Here is a 20,645-nt window from a genome sequence, read left to right on the forward strand (position 1 = left end):
TTTGGCGTAAACACTAATTTTCAATAGGTCTTATTGAAGTTAGTCTGGTTTCCTCACAATGATTTCCTTCACTCAAAAGCAACTGGCAAATATCAGATGACAGTTCTCAAGGACAATGGGTCGCGGTTCGAACCCGTACCTTATAATTCAAGGCATACAAATAATTTTATTAACACTTGGTGAGATTAGTTAACAGATTACAGGATCATTAGACATTAAAAGTGTAACTTACATATTAGTACAGGTGATGCAAGCCGTGATCGTCGGTGCCTTGTCTACTCATGGAAGCGGTCCGTCGAAAATGAGCTGCGAGTTCCCAGGTTTGAGTTGGTGGAGCAAGGTCACAAGGGTTGCTGAAGATAGGAAGGCGTGGCGTGAGCTTGTGAAGGCCCTATGCATCTCTGGGGTGTCTTAGGACTACAACACCCACACATAACTGGTAAGGTAGTATAGTGGCACTGGGGCTTAACTCCAAGGGGCATCTAGCACCCAATACCTGAAACATGTAAATAGGCGGACATAAGAAATAGGAAGTTGTAGGCTTACTAAAATTCTCCATCTCTAAGACCAGAATTAGAATGTTATTGTAGTGCGCTATAGGAATTAGACAATCTCTCTATTGGAAAACATTTTACCATTTTAGCAAGTCAAGGTTTAAACTAAACTATGAACTGCTTTGTGATGGACAAGTTAAATACATTATTACTTACGGCGAAAACTTGGCTAATTCCATTATGGTATCATCAAATCATCATGAAAGAAAACCACGTAGTTCCACTGGCGTCATGGGGTCATTTTATTATTGTAGCTAAAGGTTCGGTTTGTTTCATTATTGTTCATGATGTTTTCCATAATCTAAAACCAAACAAGCATTTATTTATTACATTCGTTATACACATTTTGTGTTGTATTTACCACATTACTAACAACATATATCATTACTTAGTTAATGTATTACTCACTTTTTTATGATTTATAACAAATACAAGCCAGCAGGTCGATAAATTACGTAATTTTCAGTTCCAAATAATGCGTGTACGTCTGAACGGCATCCATTTTTCTTTTATTTCTGTCTGACTGACAGTAATGACGTGGCAATGACGTCAGCACAGCAAATGTTGCCATAGAAAAATTAAAAGGGCTCTATAGATCATAAGACATTTGACGGACCGGATGCGACTAAAATTTATGCGACTAAAATTTATTCCAGTATGAATGGGGCTCTGCAGACTATGTGGAACGAATTGTAGAATAATAAAATAGAGACAGTGATTTGACGTTTACATTCAATCTTAATGTTTTTTTTATATAAATATGAAATAAATAAATAAATATTGGGGACATCTTACACAGTTCAACTTAGCCCCAAACCTATCAAATTTTGTGCTATGGATGCTAAGCGACGATATGCCTATTTGAATGGATAAAAACAAGGGAAACATCCATGATAATAAATATATTCTGTGGAGTTTCATTGAGGAGAAAAATATTATTATAGTAAAACTTTGTTTAGACTGCTAGTATACTATGACAAATTAAAAGGACAGTTGAAGAACACCAAATTTCAAACTTTCTATGTTTTGCTAAATAACGGATCGTAGAACCATATTAGTTATAAAATGAGATAAATAGGTAATGCGTAGTAGTACAGGATTTACTAGCTTTTGCCCGCGGTTTCGCTCGCATACTGTTCGAAACGTAATTCTTTTCAATCGTTTACAAAACAAAGTAAGATTTCAGTTGGATCTGTAGATTTCGATGTACGGTACGGTAGCCATACTACCATCGTTGTGTAACAATGAAGCAATCGTTGCAATCATTTATTTAGAAAAATAGTACATACAATATTATGTGTAACCAAGAATCATATTTCGTCATGTTTGGAAACTTTCACTCATGTGACTTTCCATCTTTTTATGTACTACGTCAGTGGCAAACAAGCATAAGGCCCGTCTGATGTAAAGTGGTTACCGTAACCTATGGACGCCTGCAACTCAAACAGTGTCATATGCGCGTTCGATAGGTTTATTAAGCTAATGAGAGTTCAGTATGTAGGTATGTGTGTATGTTTGTAACGATAATACTAGAAGATAGCTATGTCATAATGTTAGAAGATGTTATCAGAGCAGTTAGGCGTAACAAGTTACTTGTATTATTTTTCCTACTTACAAAAGGAGAATTCTTAGCAGTATCATCTTCCATGATTTAACTTTGAATTTGAACTATAGGTTAAAAAAAAAAATGTAAGTAATTAATACTTAACGGTAATTGGCATCACATACAATATTTTGCAGTTTTGCGTGCCGTTTGTATAGGGTTAATGCGAAAGTTAAATATAAGACGTGATTGCGTATAGGATGATTCATAAAGTAAAAAAATAACATAGTACCTGTACTTACGATATAAGTATGGTTATGATTTTTAATTTCTGATCAATTTGAAAAATTGCAATAGCAACAGGAAAAAGAGAGAGCTTTTTAATTTTGATATTATATATTATTTTTACTGTCATTATCTAAGTGGACTTGCAGGTATGACAGAAACAGTAAAATTGAGCGTATGAGGAAGGATGAAATCTGAATGAGTAGTATAAATGAGAGTCATATAATAGAAAGAAGAGAGGGTTAGCTAGATGAATGGATGGAGAGTCGTTTGAAGATATGAAGGGTTTCCTCATGTTTGCAAGTTTGAGAATAGTGACGGCAGTTATTGGAATTTTAGAATGGGGAAAGGGTTACACAAACTTGTTACCACGAGAGTTAGGTGTTAGGATAAATAATTTATACCTTTTACAGGTACATTCTTTTGGTAACAACATACTCTACATGCCGCTAACAAACGAACTAAACACACACCCTGTGTCTTTATGGGATAAATCAGATAATTTTGTCTGGCATATATAAAAAAAAATGTGACTTAACATGGAATCATATTTATAAAATTGTTGATTTGATTAAAACATTGATTGTCTGATTACTCTTATAATTATACATAGGACATTATGCCGAGAAAGGAGGAAAATTATTGATTAGTAATGAGTTGTGGACTGGTTCCTTGAACTATGGGGAGAACAGTTGTCAGTGGCTACCTGAGAATAGAAAGGCTTTTTCTTTCTAGTGAAGAGATCTTTGTAAGTTCATAATATCTGTACAATGGAGATAGCGGGTTACCTGTCGGACAATGTGACTAACTACCCATATGAGGATGCAAGGATTTTACCATTAGGGTACATTTGATTCACAACCAAATGCTTTTACTGGAATGAAAATTCTGGCTGGTGACAATTTGACTCATGTGTCTGGGTAACTATTAAGTTCATAATTCGTGCTGGATCAGTGAGGTTCTTTTGAGTATTGGTCACTTTTATTCACCACAACTATGAAAATGGGAAATTGAAAATTTCAATAACTGAATTATTTTATTGGTTATTTTCGTTTAACACAAAATGTTATTTTGAATCAAACGAAAATAAAAGGGGCAGATGTAACGGACCACACAGTCCTCGGTTCAAATCATAAGATATATCTATAATAATTATGCTTAGAAACAAATGCATACAGAGATAAAAACTTAAAAATTGCAAATAAATAAAACGAAAACAACTTACATACGAAATGGAATTCCAACAAATTAAAAATAGAAATTCTCGGAATTAAAACCGGCACAATAGGCGTTTTAGGCACAATAGGCGAAATCGGCACAATAGGCGTTTTAGGCACAATAGGCAAGTCCGGCACAATAGGCGTTTTAGGCACATCTGGCGAAATCAGACATTGTTAGCCATAAAACAACACAGCGCATGCGTTAAAATCGGGACAATAAAACTCAGAGCGCAGCGTCAGAGAGGGCATTCGGCGAGGGAACGTTGAGGTGTTGACATCAGGAGTTTAAGATACAAGATTGAGAGGTTGGAGACTGGCGAGAAGGTATCTTGGTAAAGTAGACTTGAAGACTACCAGTAAGTGTCCAAATTGTTTATTTTGAATGTGTTTATATTTGTAATTTTAGATTAGTGCTATTTTCTGAAGGTGATAATTTTAAATAGTGGTACTTATTCATTTCATATGAACAAGATATTCATGAATGTTATATTTATGTGGTAATTATTTTAAGTCGTTCAAATTTCAATTTATTTATTACATACAATTAACACTAACGGTTAATTTGGAATATTATTAATTAAAATTCGGATCTGAGTATCCCTAATATGACTACTATTTAGATACATAAAATATTACACATATTTACTTTATGTACATACACATTCTATTAGCTAGAATCTCTTTGGGTGATTAGAAGGATTTTCATACTATTGTCTCATCTTTAAGTAAGATAATTTTGCTATATCAATGAAGTAGGATTAATAACTTTATTTATTGTTCATAACATGTAAACTTTATTAGAGTTAAAGGATAACTTGTGGGAATTAATACTAATACTAAATACTAGGGAGGCATAGGACATCTATGGATGTTAGGATCCTGTCGCTATCAAGGAGAATCATTGATATAAAAATAAGATTGTTCACAAAAGTTGAATCATTGACACTGGCCTCGAGATTGGCAGACTTTGGAATCATCATTCCATTTTCATAATATGGTTAACGATATCGTTGTCTGGGAGATCAAACAATTCTAGCATTGACTAGTGAAACACGATGTCAAGCAATGGACCACTATACTCGGAACGTGGGAAATTGCACGCATATAGAATTTATATTTTGTGATCTTGGACAACCTTCGATGGCTATGGCCGAACCAAAATATATATATGGGATGGCGTGTGAGTCTGGGGTTTTGTCGTTCGAAAGGCTAGATCAATGAAGTATTTGTCTTAGTATCAAAAGAAGGTCAATGAATAGGCCCAATAAAGGGTATCAAAATAGATATTCTGTTTCCTTGATAGACCAGGGGTAGGCAGAGCAGTTTCTATCCTGACGTTAGAGGACTTGGTTGCAGAAACATCCCAAAACATATAAAATTATACCGGGATTAAAGGATCCTTGATTAAATATTTGATATCTACTATTATGGTAGTACATTTTTAAGTAGAGCAAAGACACTTTACATCAGTTTACTTTTGTTCTAAGGATCCCATTTGTTCAATGTTTGATAAAGCATAAATTGAACCAGCAACCTAGTTTGTACATATGCTCGAGCGAGGTCCTTATAATAGGCTTTATTATATTATACACCTATTATTCCTACGTATAAGGGACTCGTGGGTCGGAAACAATTAACCCCATTTTAAATAATGTCTTGTATTTATTTTTAATATATTTCCTGTATTTATATTCCTTACACAATTTTACCATTCTCACACACTTTTATCTCAACGCACTAAATTCTTTCACAAATGACGTTCTCTCAGTTTATTATACCTCAAGTGAATATATTACTGCCTTAGTTTTATCAACTTAAATTTACCCCTAATAGCAAGTTCCTAAAGGTAAAAAGAATCTGGATTGCTACGCACAACTACGGGGTCCTACCACTTACTAGACGATCACAGTATTTGTTTTAATGGCCAATTTTTAATAGTGTATTGTTTTAATTAGGGCTAACAATTTGGTCTTAAGTTAGGTAATTTAGGGTGTAATTAATTAAGGGGTAGCGGGGTGTTATAATTTGGCGTATTAGGCACTAGTTTTACAGCGACTGCCATCTGACCTTCCAAACCGAAGGGTAACTAGGCTTTATTGGAATTAGTCCGGTTTCCTCACGATGTTTTCCTTCACCGAAAAGCGACAGGCAAATATCAAATGACATTTATCACATAAGTTCAGAAAAACTCATTGGTACAAGCCGGGTTCGAACCCGCGACCTCCGGATCGAAAGTCGCACGCTCTTACCGCTAGGCCACCAGCGGTAAATTACCAGGGGTAAGTTTACGGTAAAACTAACCAAAGACATATATTATGTAACTCCGTATAGACGGATAAAGTCTAAGAAAAAAAACGTACCTCAAAGCTCTAGAGAAAAAGGTGCGGTGGCCTAGATGGCGTTACACCTTTGGGGAACGCTCGGCTAGATGGCGTTAATATTAATATTTGACATTTTAACACATATGAAAACCAACAATATGGGCCAAATTGTCAAAACTGAGGTTCAAAAGTTTTAAGCTTGTGTCGAGAGATGGCAGTCTATGCACTGTGATTACACATTTTAATTTGACAGTAACTCTCTATAATACTCTATCCTCTTTGAACTAACTAATATATTGTCCATTATCTTACTGCCCAACTGGACACGGGTCATTCCCCAAACCTAATCACCGCGACCGCAACATTACATCGCCATAATACGGTATTAGCGTCACTCTAATGTCAAAACACGTCGTTTCACAACACTAATTTCGCCTGATATCAAATCCTATCCTATTAGCTCGTTACTAACCCATATATGCCGACCGGATCCCGATCCCGGATCTCGAGTCCAGATCTTATATAAATGTCGTAGGTTCATACTAGAGCCTCATTAAGGGAATATACCTACCTGAAAATAATATTTAAACGAATGCAGTGTTCATATTATTAAAGTAAAACGGGACTTAATCGCGTAAAACTTACGTTTTGTATTTAACCCGACGTTTCGGACATGACATTACGTCCGTGGTCACGGGTAGACTGGCTGGGAGTTGTATCAACATCTTCTAGCTGTACGAGTTTTTCGAACTACCCGCACTTGATTTGCTAGAGTCAGGACCGAACCACTGGATTGAACTGCATAATCCCAAAGTCCTTTCAACTGAACGTCTTTACTATAGCAGGAAAGTACGTGAAGCGATTGAAATCAGGAAACATCGTAATTTCAATCAAAATGAAGGGCAAGGGATTTCATCTTCGTGGAATCCAGTGATTAGCAAGTGTAAACGTGAGAAAACTTCCCGTCCCATACCATCGGATGTCGTGAGTGTTGTATGTAGGCAGAGTGGCAACCCTAGCGTAAAAGTGACTGATGACAATCAAGTGCGGGTAGTTCGAAAAACTCGTACAGCTAGAAGATGTTGATACAACTCCCAGCCAGTCTACCCGTGACCACGGACGTAATGTCATGTCCGAAACGTCGGGTTAAATACAAAACGTAAGTTTTACGCGATTAAGTCCCGTTTTAATTTAATAATATGAGTGAAGATCGTGTTAGTTTAAATCAATATATTGAATGCAGTGTTGACTGCGATACTTTCCAATTCAAATCTGACTGACGGTTCCTCCCAGGATTCCAACTCCCCACGGCTGTCATTGATGTCATCTTAACCAGCCAGCAGCCCGGCTATTATGCTTCCAATTTTATCACTTATCCACGTGGATAAAGCATTTGTCACTTTTTGGCAAGTACGTCGGTGTGAGAGTGACAGATGTCTTATCCATGTCTATAAGTGATAAAATTGGAAGCATGCGATAGCCCCGCTGCGGGCAATTATGCGGGCGTATCATGCTGCCAATTTTATCACTTGTCCACGTGGATAAAACATCTGTCACTCTCACTCTCACACTGACATACTTGCTAAAGCGTGACGGATGCTTTATCCACGTGGATAAGTGATAAAATTGGCAGCATGATAGCCCCGCTGCCGGCGTATCAGGCTGCCAATTTGATCGGGAGTATGTCGCCGTGAGATAGATGCCACGTCTTCTTCTAACTGTATTAATGACATAAGGACGGTGTCTATCTCGCGTGGATAAGTGATAAAATTGGCATCATGATACGCCGGCAGGGCAATCATGGTCGCGCGATAAATGATAAAACATCGGGCCGTCCCTACCGCACTTACAAATAGTGCGATAGGGATGGCCTGCTGTTTTATCATTTATCGCGCGACCATGATGGTCTAGCAGGAACCAATCCATTTAACAGCTGTTCGGGTCATGACGCTGTATCGCAGTCAGACACACTCAAGCATAGACTATTTCCATACTTGACATTCCATTAAGGAATTTCAGGTTTTTGGACCCCTCCCCCCCCCTATGTCACGCTTTTTTGTATCCCTTTAACAGGGATTGTCACATTTAGTATGACCCCCCCCCCCTTACACTGTGACGTAATATATGGATGACGCCTATAGGCAACCGTCATGTTGCGTATACAGGGTGTAAACCTAATACGGGCGAACCTCTTAACGGTGGTGAGTATAGGACATAAAAAATGGAATTAGATAACTTTTACTTAAAATTGAAATATTTTTTTTATCCATACAAAATAATTCGGCCCACAACGTAATGCAAACACACTCGCGTTAACCGCTCGTTGACAGTTGTCATTGATTGTCATCGCAACCACGTTTACAGTACATTGCTGCTGGGAAATTTTTCAAAAATTCATTATGGGGTGAAAATTAAAAGTAACTCAAAAACACCTCTTAATTAATGATAACAATATTGAATTATATGCCTGGTTTCATTTATCGCCCTTATTAGGTTTACGCGCTGTATATCGTTGTCTGTGTACCCACAACACAAACCTTCTTGAGCTTACCGTGGGACTCAGTCAATCTGTGTAAGAATGTCATATAATATTTATTTATTTATTTATTTATATGTCCAAAGGGTCGTTTTTGACCACTGCTGAAAACACGCCACTATATTCATGAAAATAAGTAAGTGTATGAGTTTGTCACCTCAAAAATAGGGAAAAAAATATGTGTTGGGAACATATGGGCTAAAGACAAATTTGGTTAATTATAGGGCAAAAATTAGGCAAGGAAAAAAGAATAACGAATGTATAAAAATACTGATTATTTTACAAGGCTGGAGTTTCTTACTGCGCTATTAACGCTTTCAAAACACGTCGTTGTAAACACTAATTTTGTCTGACATCAAATACTATCATATATTATTAACTCGTTACAGGACTGATCTGGTTAATTATAGGGTAGAATTTAAGAAATAGAGAGTAATCTAAATATATAAAAGAAGAAGCTGACTGACTGACTGACTGACTGACTGACATATCAACGCACAGCCGAAACCGCTGGTCCTAGAGATTTCAAATTTGGCACGTAGGTTCCTTATATAGTGTAGAGGAGCACTAAGAAAGGATTTTCCAAAATTCACCTCCTAAGGGGGTCGAATGGGGGTTCAAAGTTTGTATGGGGAAACAAGATTAGTTTGACTATGTTATTCGAAACTTCACAGGAAGATTCCTTAAGACATATGATTGAATACGTGTTTCAGGTTTTTTGAAAATTTAACCCCTAAAAGGGTGAAAAGGGGTGATAAAGTAAAAAAATCAATATGGGTATCGTTTTTATGGTTTATCGGGTCGCTGATCACGATAAATACAACGTTTTAAAAATCTAATGAGGCGGAAGTGAAATATCATCTCCTCTGTTGTGGTGCAAAAGGGTTTAAATATCAAAAAAATATATTGACTGACGGACATATCAAAGCACAGCCGAAACCACTGGTCCTAGAGATTTTAAATTTGGCACGTAGGTTCCTTATGTAGTGTAGAGGAGCGCTAAGAAAGGATTTTCCAAAATTCACCTCCTAAGGGGGTCACATGGGGGTTCAAAGTTTGTATGGGGAAACAAGATTAGTTTGACTATTTTATTCGAAACTTCACAGGAAGATTCCTTAAGACATATGACTTAATACGTGTTTCAGATTTTTTGAAAATTTTACCCCTAAAAGGGTCAAAAGGGGTTAATAAAGTCAAAAAACCAATATGGGTATCGTTTTTATGGTTTATCGGGTCGCTGATCACGATAAATACAACGTTTTTTAAATCTAACGAGGCGGAAGTGAAATACCTTCTCCCCTGTTGTGGTGCAATGGGGTTTAAATATAAAAAAATATATAGACTGACGGACATATCAACGCACAGCTGAAACCGCTGGTCCTAGAGATGTCAAATTTGGCACGTTGGTTCCTTATATAGTGTAAAGGAGCACTAAGAAAGGATTTTTCAAAATTCGCCTCCTAAGGGGGTCAAATGGGGGTTCAAAGTTTGTATGGGGAAACAATGTTAGTTTCACTGTTTTATGCGAAACTTCACAGGAGGATTGCTAAAGACATATGACTAAATACGTGTTTCAAGTTTTTTAAAAATGTACCATTTAAAAGGGTGAAAAGGGGTGATAATGTCAAAAAACCAATATGGGTATCGTTTTTATGGTTTATCGGGTCGCTGATCACGATAAATACAACGTTTTCAAAATCTGACGTGGCGGAAGTGAAATACCTTTTCCCCTGTTGTGGTGCAATGGGGTTTAAATATCGAAAATAGCCATATGGATTTCTTTTTTATGTTTACTTCTGGTTCAAGAGATTTCAAATTACACGTAAGTTCCTTAGAAGAGCACTAAGAAAGGATTTTTAAAAATTCACCGCCTAACATGATAATTTGACAGGGACAGGAACAGGGACGGGGCGGGGCGGGGCGGGACGGGACGAGACGGGAGGGGACGAGCCGGAACAGGGATAAGGGTAGGGATAGGGATAGGTATAGTAATAGGGATAGGGATAGGGATAGGGATAGGGATAGGGTTAGGGTTAGGGTTAGGGATAGGGATAGGGATAGGGATAGGGATAGGGATAGGGATAGGGATAGGGATAGGGATAGGTGATGGAAGTGAACACTGAACCAATTAACGCCTGCAACTTTATTAATAGCATCGTAGCACAGACTACGTATATTGCGTTCCACTTTACTTACCTTTCTCTCTATTCATCCTACTGTCACTCAGTGCATACGTTGTAATTTTGTTTTACTTGATTAATTAAATAACCAGTTATAAAAGCCATTTCTTTCATTTGTATCAGGTCATGGGCTGTACGCTCAATAGTGCGTTATAAGATTTGGCTAATAATTAAAGTGCAATCTTCGAAAGTAAAAGTACATAACCTCAAAGCACGAGTTCGCCGGAATTGTTTTCAGCGTTCCTTCAAGGAGACATAGATAAGGAAATTTATATGTCACAACCAGCATACTTTGAAGAGGGACAAAAAGTATGTAAATTAAACAAATCTATTTATGGTCTCAAACAAGCAAGCAGGCAGTGGAATCTTAAATTGAATGCTGCTTTACTTGAGATTGGTATGAAAAGATCAAAACTGGATCCCTGCATATATTTCAGAATATTGAATGAAAGTGACATACTATTTATCACAGTATATGTTGATGACCTACTGTATTTTTTTAACAACTACAATACAGCCCTGGAGGTTAAAAACAAATTAAAAGAAAAGTTTTATATGAAAGACTTGGGCAAAGCAAAATACTGCATAGGCTACAAGATCACACAGGAAGACAACGGTGACATCTCCATTGACCAGTCGGCTTACATACAAAAAATATTGACCTGCTTTGGAATGATGAACTGCAAGCCGGTGTCTACACCATGTGAAACAAATGTTACGTTAAAAAAGGCTAAAGACGAAACAGAAATCATAAGAGATAAGCCATACCAGGAAGCAGTGGGCTGCTTGTTGTACCTTTCACAAGGCACACGACCTGACATAGCATATATAGTTAACACTCTGAGCAGATTTAATAATCAACCTACAGAAGAGCATTGGATGGCTATTAAGAGAGTGTTAAAATATCTAAGGGGCACCATATTTACAAAACTTACATATAAAAGTGATCAACACACTAATATTGTTGGATACAGCGATGCAGACTGGGCCGGTGACTCTGAAGATAGACGGTCATGCACTGGATATATTTTTATTTTTCAGGGGGCCGCTTTGAGTTGGAACTCCCGAAAACAACAGACTATTGCCCTTTCAACTCTGGAATCGGAATATATGTCTTTAGCATCTGCTACACAAGAATGTATATGGCTAAAACAGTTGCAAGAAGATTTTTGGCCTAATCTTTCAGGTACTCCCACAGTTTTATATTGTGATAACCAAAGTGCCATCAGTCTTTCAGGTAACGACATGTATCATTCGAGGAGCAAACATATAGATGTCCGCTACCATTTTCTTCGAGAGCGGATATCCACTAAGCAAATATCTGTGCAGTACTTACCAACGCAGGAGATGATCGCTGATCTCTTAACTAAAGGACTACATGGACCTAATCACAAGAAGTTTACTGCGTTAATGGGTTTGTGTCCAGGAGAGGATGATGGAAGTGAACACTGAACCAATTAACGCCTGCAACTTTATTAATAGCATCGTAGCACAGACTACGTATATTGCGTTCCACTTTACTTACCTTTCTCTCTATTCATCCTACTGTCACTCAGTGCATACGTTGTAATTTTGTTTTACTTGATTAATTAAATAACCAGTTATAAAAGCCATTTCTTTCATTTGTATCAATAGGGATAGGGATAGGGATAGGGATAGGGATAGGGATAGGGATAGGGATAGGGATAGGGATAGGGATAGGGATAGGGATAGGGATAGGGATAGGGATAGGGATAGGGATAGGGATAGGGATAGGGATAGGGATAGGGATAGGGATAGGGATAGGGATAGGGATAGGGATAGGGATAGGGATAGGGATAGGGATAGGGATAGGGATAGGGATAGGGATAGGGATAGGGATAGGGATAGGGATAGGGATAGGGATAGGGATAGGGATAGGGATAGGGATAGGGATAGGGATAGGGATAGGGATAGGGATAGGGATAGGGATAGGGATAGGGATAGGGATAGGGATAGGGATAGGGATAGGGATAGGGATAGGGATAGGGATAGGGATAGGATAGGGATAGGGATAGGGATAGGGATAGGGATAGGGATAGGATAGGGATAGGGATAGGGATAGGATAGGGATAGGGATAGGGATAGGGATAGGGATAGGGATAGGGATAGGGATAGGGATAGGGATAGGGATAGGGATAGGGATAGGGATAGGGATAGGGATAGGGATAGGGATAGGGATAGGGATAGGGATAGGGATAGGGATAGGGATAGGGATAGGGATAGGGATAGGGATAGGGATAGGGATAGGGATAGGGATAGGATAGGATAGGGATAGGGATAGGGATAGGGATAGGGATAGGGATAGGGATAGGGATAGGGATAGGGATAGGGATAGGGATAGGGATAGGGATAGGGATAGGGATAGGGATAGGGATAGGGATAGGGATAGGGATAGGGATAGGGATAGGGATAGGGATAGGGATAGGGATAGGGATAGGGATAGGGATAGGGATAGGGATAGGGATAGGGATAGGGATAGGGATAGGGATAGGGATAGGGATAGGGATAGGGATAGGGATAGGGATAGGGATAGGGATAGGGATAGGGATAGGGATAGGGATAGGGATAGGGATAGGGATAGGGGAGGGACGGGGACGGGGAATATATATATGGTAAGCGTGTTCAGTGGATACATCTAGAAGTATAATGCCCCGCTGCACCTTAATCGAAATAATTGCGGACAAATGTACCTACATAGAAACCTACGGATCCAAATGAAAATTTTATTTTTTGTAAACGTTTGAATAAGAATACTTTTATTACGCGGGCGAAGCCGCGGGTAAAAGCTAGTTAATGTATATAAATGCTGATTATGTTACTAGGTTGGAGTTTCTTACTGCGGTATTAAAATCATTCTAATGTCAAAACAACTCGTTTTACAACAGTAACTTTATCTTAAAGCAAAACTTATTAGATCGTTAAGACTGTTCTGGTTTGGTTGGGCATTTATTTGTTATACAAGTTGTATTTTAACGCAGAGTGTGGAATTTAAAAACGAGCAAGTGAAAGGATTCTATAGTTGAACCACGAGCGAAGCGAGTGAACTTAGCGAGGTTTTCAATAGACGAGAAGTAATAGTACATTACATCAGAGGCCGGGAAAATGAGGATTTCCGGCCAAGTGGGTATATACGGCCGAGCGAGCGTGCGAGCGAGGCCGGATAGGGATACGAGGCCGGGAATCCGTTTTCACGCCGAGGCATGTATAGTGCTTTTCTCAAACATACAATGAAAGAGACAAATATAGCCTATATCACTCTTCGTCCCTTTAAGTATCTCCACTTAAAAAATCACGTCAATTCGTCGCTCCGTTTTGCCGTGAAAGACGGAGAAACAAACAGACACACACTTTCCCATTTATAATATTAGTATGGATAATGGGTAAGTAAGTAAATAAAAACCTTACAGTTAAAATGTTGAAATGTGATATATTTTAAAACAAGCCAGCTTTGAAACGGTCTCTCCAAATTTAATTGCAACGATACGCGAAAAAGGCGGGCCTCACAGTCCTTTTACTCGTAAAAAGGGATTGGACTATAGCCATGTATATGTTTTATACAGCGTGTATGTTTGATATTACCTGAGCAATTCCCGAATAGACCAGATTCCTAAACATTTTCGGTAACAAAAAAGGAAAGTTTCATACAAACAACCTAGGATATTTTGGGAAACCTAGTGGATCTTGCTCAGCATCATGGACTGTATCAGCCTACCAATTTTTATCAAAATCGGAGACGTCACTTTGCAAAGAACGCGTCGTACTGTACCTTCACAACACGGTAGTTTGCTCGATCGTTTATAACTTTAGCTCAAATTCACAATAATAGGCTCACATTTTGGAGGAATTTTCACTTTACTGACGAATTATTAGAGTGTCAATCGTTTTCTATAAAAATATTTAACTTTTGTTACTTGTTTACAACAAAACGATAATGTGCGAAAACAATGTTTACCGTAGTAATGGCGCCAAGGGTATATTGTTTGTAGTACTAACAGGACTTTAAAATTTTACGTTTTCTAGGTACTAAATGTATGGCAATGTCACAATAAATTCGATACCGGCTAAACCGTCTTGCACGGAACCCGCGGGTCGCTCGCAAACAACGAGAACACACTAGGAGTTTACAAACGAATGTTGTTTGGAAAACACATTCCGGTTCAACAAGGCTGTTGACTTCTGACTTGTATTATTCTAGGATAAAATGTCGAGTTTACCTTCTTACCGAGGGAAATTATTGTAAATGCATTTCCAGAATATATTAGAGATAACTATATTAACCACAAAATTAAAATTTTGAAAAAACCCCCGACCGCGGGGAATATTTTCAAAAGTTAGAGGGGGGGGACACACTTTTTTTTTTGCGATTATTTCCGAAAATATTAACATTATCAAAAAACGATTTTAGTAAACCCTTATTCATTTTTAAATACCTATCCAACAATATATCACACGTTGGGGTTGGAATGAAAAAAAAAGTCAGTCCCCACTTTACATGTAGGGGGGGTACCCTAGCAAAGCATTTTTTCCCACTTTTTATTTTACCACTTTGTCGGCGTGATTGATATACATATTAGTACCAAATTTCAGCTTTCTAGTGCTAACGGTTACTGAGATTATCCGCAGACGGACGGACGGACAGACAGACATGGCGAAACTATAAGGGTTCCTAGTTGACTACGGAACCCTAAAAATGGGTCTAGTCTAAGTTCGAAGCTTAAACGTACATACATATAAACTCACGCCTTTATTCCTAAAAAGTTTAATGTACAGGCCTAGCCAAATGACAATCGTTGACGCTAGATGCCGTTCGAAACTCAGTCTGGCTCTGTCGCACCAATACGGAAGAACAATAGAGATACTAGCTATCACGAAGGACCATATAATACGGGACAGATAAAGCCCGTACAAAAAAGTACCCCTGAAATGTATGGGCATTTTAGGTTTAAAACTAGATGGCGCTGTTTCGCAGCCTGGAAGTGCCAAAATCATATTTTACCTTAATATTTTTGCGTCTTTATTTTTTATAAGAACTAATGTTGTGACGATCCGATAATCTCGTTTCGTACAAATCTATGAATGATCTGAATTTGGTCAGACAGACAGGCTAGATAGACAGACAGACAGACACGTAAAAATTATTATACCCCGTTGTTTTTGCGTCGGGGGTTAAAAACACAACGCCGTACGAGAACAATTTAGTCGATTCGTAGTTTAAACTTTGATTTCCACTCTACTATAAAACAAGAACTGTAATCATGAAACGTTGTTTTATTAACTCCTTTACGTCCTAAGTTTAAAATCTAGGTACTTACTTAGGGTGTAAAACTGGGACGTGCAAGATAAAATGACTCACTAGGAAGAGAGTCGTATCATAAGTAGATACTCAAAGTTTTCACCGCCGTATCAATCTGTTAATAAGTGTTTTTGCAAAAATATCATTTTTGGCACAAGCTTTTATCGCCGACTGTACCTTTCTTTCAACAGTCATCTACTGCTCTCCGAGACGTTTTTAAAAACCCCTTGCTCAATGAAGATACGACGTATAATAACAGAGTGCCTGTGACTTTTCTGCTCCATCATCAGATCAGCTCCATGATACCATATAATTGCATTGTCATGTGATTTAAGTACATATGTGTGCAACATTTCAGCTCAATCGGAAATCGGGAAGTAGGTCAAATTTAGCTCGTCTTGTCGGTGCTGCCTCGGCACTGGGTCGCCTGCTACCTAACTTGGGGAGGCCGAATGCTCCCTGCAGGCGGCTGTTTGAGGTGTCGTCCGGAGCATGGCGCTCTACGGAGCGCCAATCAGGGCAGGACGAATGACGGAACGCACCAAGGCCTTGATCCGTCGGCCCCAGAGGGTGGTAGCCCAAAGGACGGTAAGGGCTTACCGCACCACTTCCCACGCCGCGGCGTGCCTCCTCGCCCCGCACACCCCCCTGGGAGCTGGACGCGGTGGTCCTAGCCGAGAGGTACCAGCGAAAGGTGGATGCGAGAACCCGGGGAGAGCCGCCGGACCCCGAGGAAGACGAAAGAGTGGCGCGGGCAGCTAAGGAGCACCTGCGCCAACAGTGGAGGGACACTCTGGAGAATGGCCACTATGGCATCCGAACCATAGGAGCCATCCTCCCGGTAATGGAGGAATGGTTGGACAGAAGGAGGGGGGTCCTTACCTACAGGGTGACTCAGGTGGTGTCCGGGCATGGTTGCTTCGGCCACTACCTGCACCGCATCGGGAGGGAGCCGAGCACCCAGTGCCTGGACTGTGGTGCGGACGATGATACGGCCCAGCACACTCTTCAAGAGTGTAATCGCTGGGCCGGAGAAAGGGTCGCAGCCATAGAGGTGGTAGACCTCTCGCTGCACAGCGTCATAGCGGCGATGCTGAGCAGCGAGAGGAAATGGAATGCGATGGCCTCCTTCTGCGAACATGTCATGTCACAAAAGGAGGCGGCGGAAAGGGAGCGCGAAGCGGCGGCTGACGCGCTGCCTCTCAGATGCAGACGGCAAGGGCGAAGGCGACGAGCGTTCGTACGCCAAGACCCTTAGAGGGGCCGGCAGGTACGGGACCCGCATTGCACAAAAAGGCCTCACTAGCGACGTAGGGGGAGGGATCAAGCGTTTCTCCCTCCCTTCCTTGCGCGGGTGCCCTGGCACTTAGCCGGGGCTGCCGGAGGGCGCCACGGTAAAAGGTCAAATTTAGCTTCTACGTTTTCCTAAACCAACATACAAACAAGGCAATTTAAATAAAAGCTTGTAAGAAGAATGACATTCTTTAGTATTTAAACAGTGTTTTTAAAGACTTACCACTATTAATATTATACCGATGTATACGACAAAAATGACAATATCGAAAATATCGACAAATTGCGAGGAAAATTGAAAAAATACAACAGTTACAAATACAGCACAGCACAGCGGATATCGTCTCGCTCGAAAAGGGAATGTACAAGTTTCTAATTCATACAAGGCGTCCTGGGCCAGAACAAAAATTGATAAGGCGATAGTTTGATACAAACATAACTCAGGAACAAATATCTGTGTTCATCACAAATAAATTCTCTTACCGGGATTCAAACTCGGGACCATCGACTTAACAGGCAGGGTCACTAGGGAGACCGAGAGGGGAGTTGAAACAATTTTGAAATTTTGTATCGTACACAAGAATCTAATTCGTAGAATCGTACAGAATTAGTACCAATCGATAGCTCATTTCTTTCACTTTCATATTAGATAAATAATAAAAGTGTAAGTGTTAATACTTTATAATAAATTAAACGAGACAAGTCATTTTGTTTCAACTCCCCTAATACAAGGGTAATTTGAAACAGACGTCAAGGAGAGTTGAAACAGATCATGAATTCCAGTAAATTAGGGTTATTTATTAAAAAAATATGTTATAATTTAAAAGAATTCATGAAGGAAATAAAAATTAGAAGCCGAAATGCATTTTTTTCGGTCCGCACGGCCAGTCGGCCTAGCCGAAATGACAAATGACAAACGTTGACGGTAGATGCCAATCAAAACGCAGTCTAGCTCTATCACGCGATTCGAAATAGCGATAGTGCTAGATATGATAATGATATTATCGTGAGTGTTTGAGCATTGGCTACGTGGCCAGTCGTCAAATATAGGGATCACTCGAGGGCACTTACCCCTCGTTTCGTTAGAAAAACAACATCCCTGTAATTTAATTTCGAAGGGTTTGTAAAGTTTCTACGTTTTTCTACCCACTTCGTGTCTATAGCCAATCGAAATTCTTGTTAATAGAAATTCGTAGAAAGGTACCTAGCTAACGTAACAATCGTTCACGATTAGTAGCGTTTTGTAGCTAGGTAATAGCTCTCGCTATCACTCTTCTGTATGAAGATGGATGGATACAATGGTAGTGGAAGGCCTAAGAAAAGATGGATGGAATGTGTGAACAATGATATTAGAGTTAAATGTAAGATGATCTGCTGGGGCGAACCCAAATAATGGGAAAAGGGCAAGGGAATGATGATGAGTTATGCATTTCATGTTAATGACTACTTAAACAACAAAATACCTCTTACAATTATCGTACAATCACTGAGCCGTTTGGGGTTGAGACCCCTGGGGAGAAGGCGCCCACAGGGTCTTCAAAGAATGCAGCCGCAAGCTTGTCGAATTGACACGTGACCAGAGGGCTGGGTCATATCTGGCACAGCGGATCAGCATTGTCATACAACGTGGCAATGCTGCCAGCCTTCTGGGCACGTTGCCAGTGGACGGCGACGGGGCAAATCTTTTAGTTGTAAGTTTAGATTTTAGTTTTAGTTTGTAGTTCTATTTAAGGCCCCATTTTATTGTTTTTCTCAGTATTTATTTTCTTTCTTAGGTTAGATGTTTTACAATATGTATATAAAAATAAAATATAAAAACATTTACAAAACAATATAAAAACATATAAACATATTATAAAAAACCTAACCTAGGGTGCCGCCAGCAGCGGGGCAGGTCCCAAGCTGCCGGTGGTTAGGGCTGCAGAGAGAGGAACCGTCGAACTATCCGCGCTGTGTCCAAAATCACCGCCTTCTGCATCTGGCCCTTGATCCAGCCACCTAGCGAGAGTCTCTCTCTCTCTCTCTCTCTTATTGTTTTTATTATTATGTACTTACGGTTTAATTACATAATAAAATACAAGGTAGGTATACTTATAAGATTATCGTACTTTCCCTATTCTATTTTGGCATATTTCGTAGAAAACATCTCGACAAACATAGGTAAGTGGCTTCGTTCGTTGGTCCATTAGTTGTTCCATTAGTATACTTAGGCTTTTTGTGAGAAAAAGCAGGCGGCAAATAATTGCGGGAAATAATAATGATACAAAACAGTGTCGAGAGCATCTACTTGTTTATTTTTTTGTTATGTAAGGTACCGGCGTAATATAGCCCATCGGTACCTACATACAATCACAGTAATTAATAAAAGTAATTACATAATATGCAGTACTAGCTTTTGTCCGCGGCTTCGCACGCGTTAGAAAGAGACAAAAAGTAGCCTATGTCACTCTCCATCCCTTCAACTATCTCCACTTAAAAATCACGTCAATTTGTCGCTCCTTTTGGCCGTGAAAGACGGACAAACAAACGGACACACACACTTTCCCATTTATAATATTAGTACGGATATAAAAAAGTAAATATAATTTTATAAGAATTTATGTATCTACATGAGTACCGGCGTAAGATAGCGAATCGGGATTTTTATTTTTACCAGTGATTTAACTGAAAAATACTCTAATAAACTGTAACTCTAACGAACTGTTTTAAACTTTTTTCTACTTGTCGACTGTAATCTGTCCATTAAGACACCACAGACTAAACTATAAGTGCTAACTTTTCAGTGTTGGATACTCTATAGCAGTTCCGACTCAATTATAATAAGCTCATTATAGTTGACTTTAGTTAACTGTAATAATTTCAAAAATAGAACTTCATACAATTTCTATACTAATTTGCGATACCTGGCAAATTTTCCTGAATCTGAAACACATTTTTTTTTATCTGTCGCGTTATCGGCCAATCAGAGACGGTTATTACAAACAATTGGTTGCTAGGTAATTCGATGTTGATACAAGGTAAACGACTCTATTAACATTAATTTTAACATGAATGATGATATTTCCGTCCATTGATGATGAAGATGATGACTCGTAGAAAAAGTATTGATACAATAGTGATATAATTAAGCTTTTCACTCTCGTACCGTACTATTAGGCCACTCAGCAAGCTTCGTGGCCTAAACATGGTACTCGACTGAAAAGCTTTGTATTATATCACGATTGTATAAAATACTATTTCAGTACAGATGGTATTTTTTTACGGACTAGTGCGAGAAGTGGTTCATTATACGTCAGGTCGAAACTTCGGAGGGCCATCTGTACTGAAAAACGTCGTACGATACATGTGCGAAACGGAAATTGGTAACTCGTGTCGATTTAAAACACTCCGTTCGGTCGT

The 20,645-nt window shown here is 39.1% G+C and overlaps 1 protein-coding gene and 1 long non-coding RNA gene across 2 annotated transcripts; one reads left to right on the forward strand and one right to left on the reverse strand.

Annotated features, from left to right (window-relative positions):
* Positions 1-246: 246 nt before the first annotated feature.
* LOC125228417 lies at positions 247-1,103 on the reverse strand. Its single transcript, XR_007177283.1, has 3 exons — positions 963-1,103; positions 711-855; positions 247-496 (listed from the first exon to the last, which is right to left on the reverse strand). It is a non-coding gene; the product is annotated as an uncharacterized LOC125228417 (long non-coding RNA).
* Positions 1,104-16,445: 15,342 nt separating this feature from the next.
* On the forward strand, positions 16,446-17,211 carry LOC125228074. Its single transcript, XM_048132524.1, has 2 exons — positions 16,446-16,541; positions 16,648-17,211. Exons 1-2 carry the CDS (start codon positions 16,446-16,448, stop codon positions 17,209-17,211), a joined length of 660 nt encoding a protein of 219 aa, XP_047988481.1.
* Positions 17,212-20,645: the final 3,434 nt, after the last annotated feature.

This window comes from Leguminivora glycinivorella, chromosome 7, assembly GCF_023078275.1.
Source record: "Leguminivora glycinivorella isolate SPB_JAAS2020 chromosome 7, LegGlyc_1.1, whole genome shotgun sequence".
Taxonomy (NCBI): Eukaryota; Metazoa; Arthropoda; class Insecta; order Lepidoptera; family Tortricidae; genus Leguminivora; species Leguminivora glycinivorella.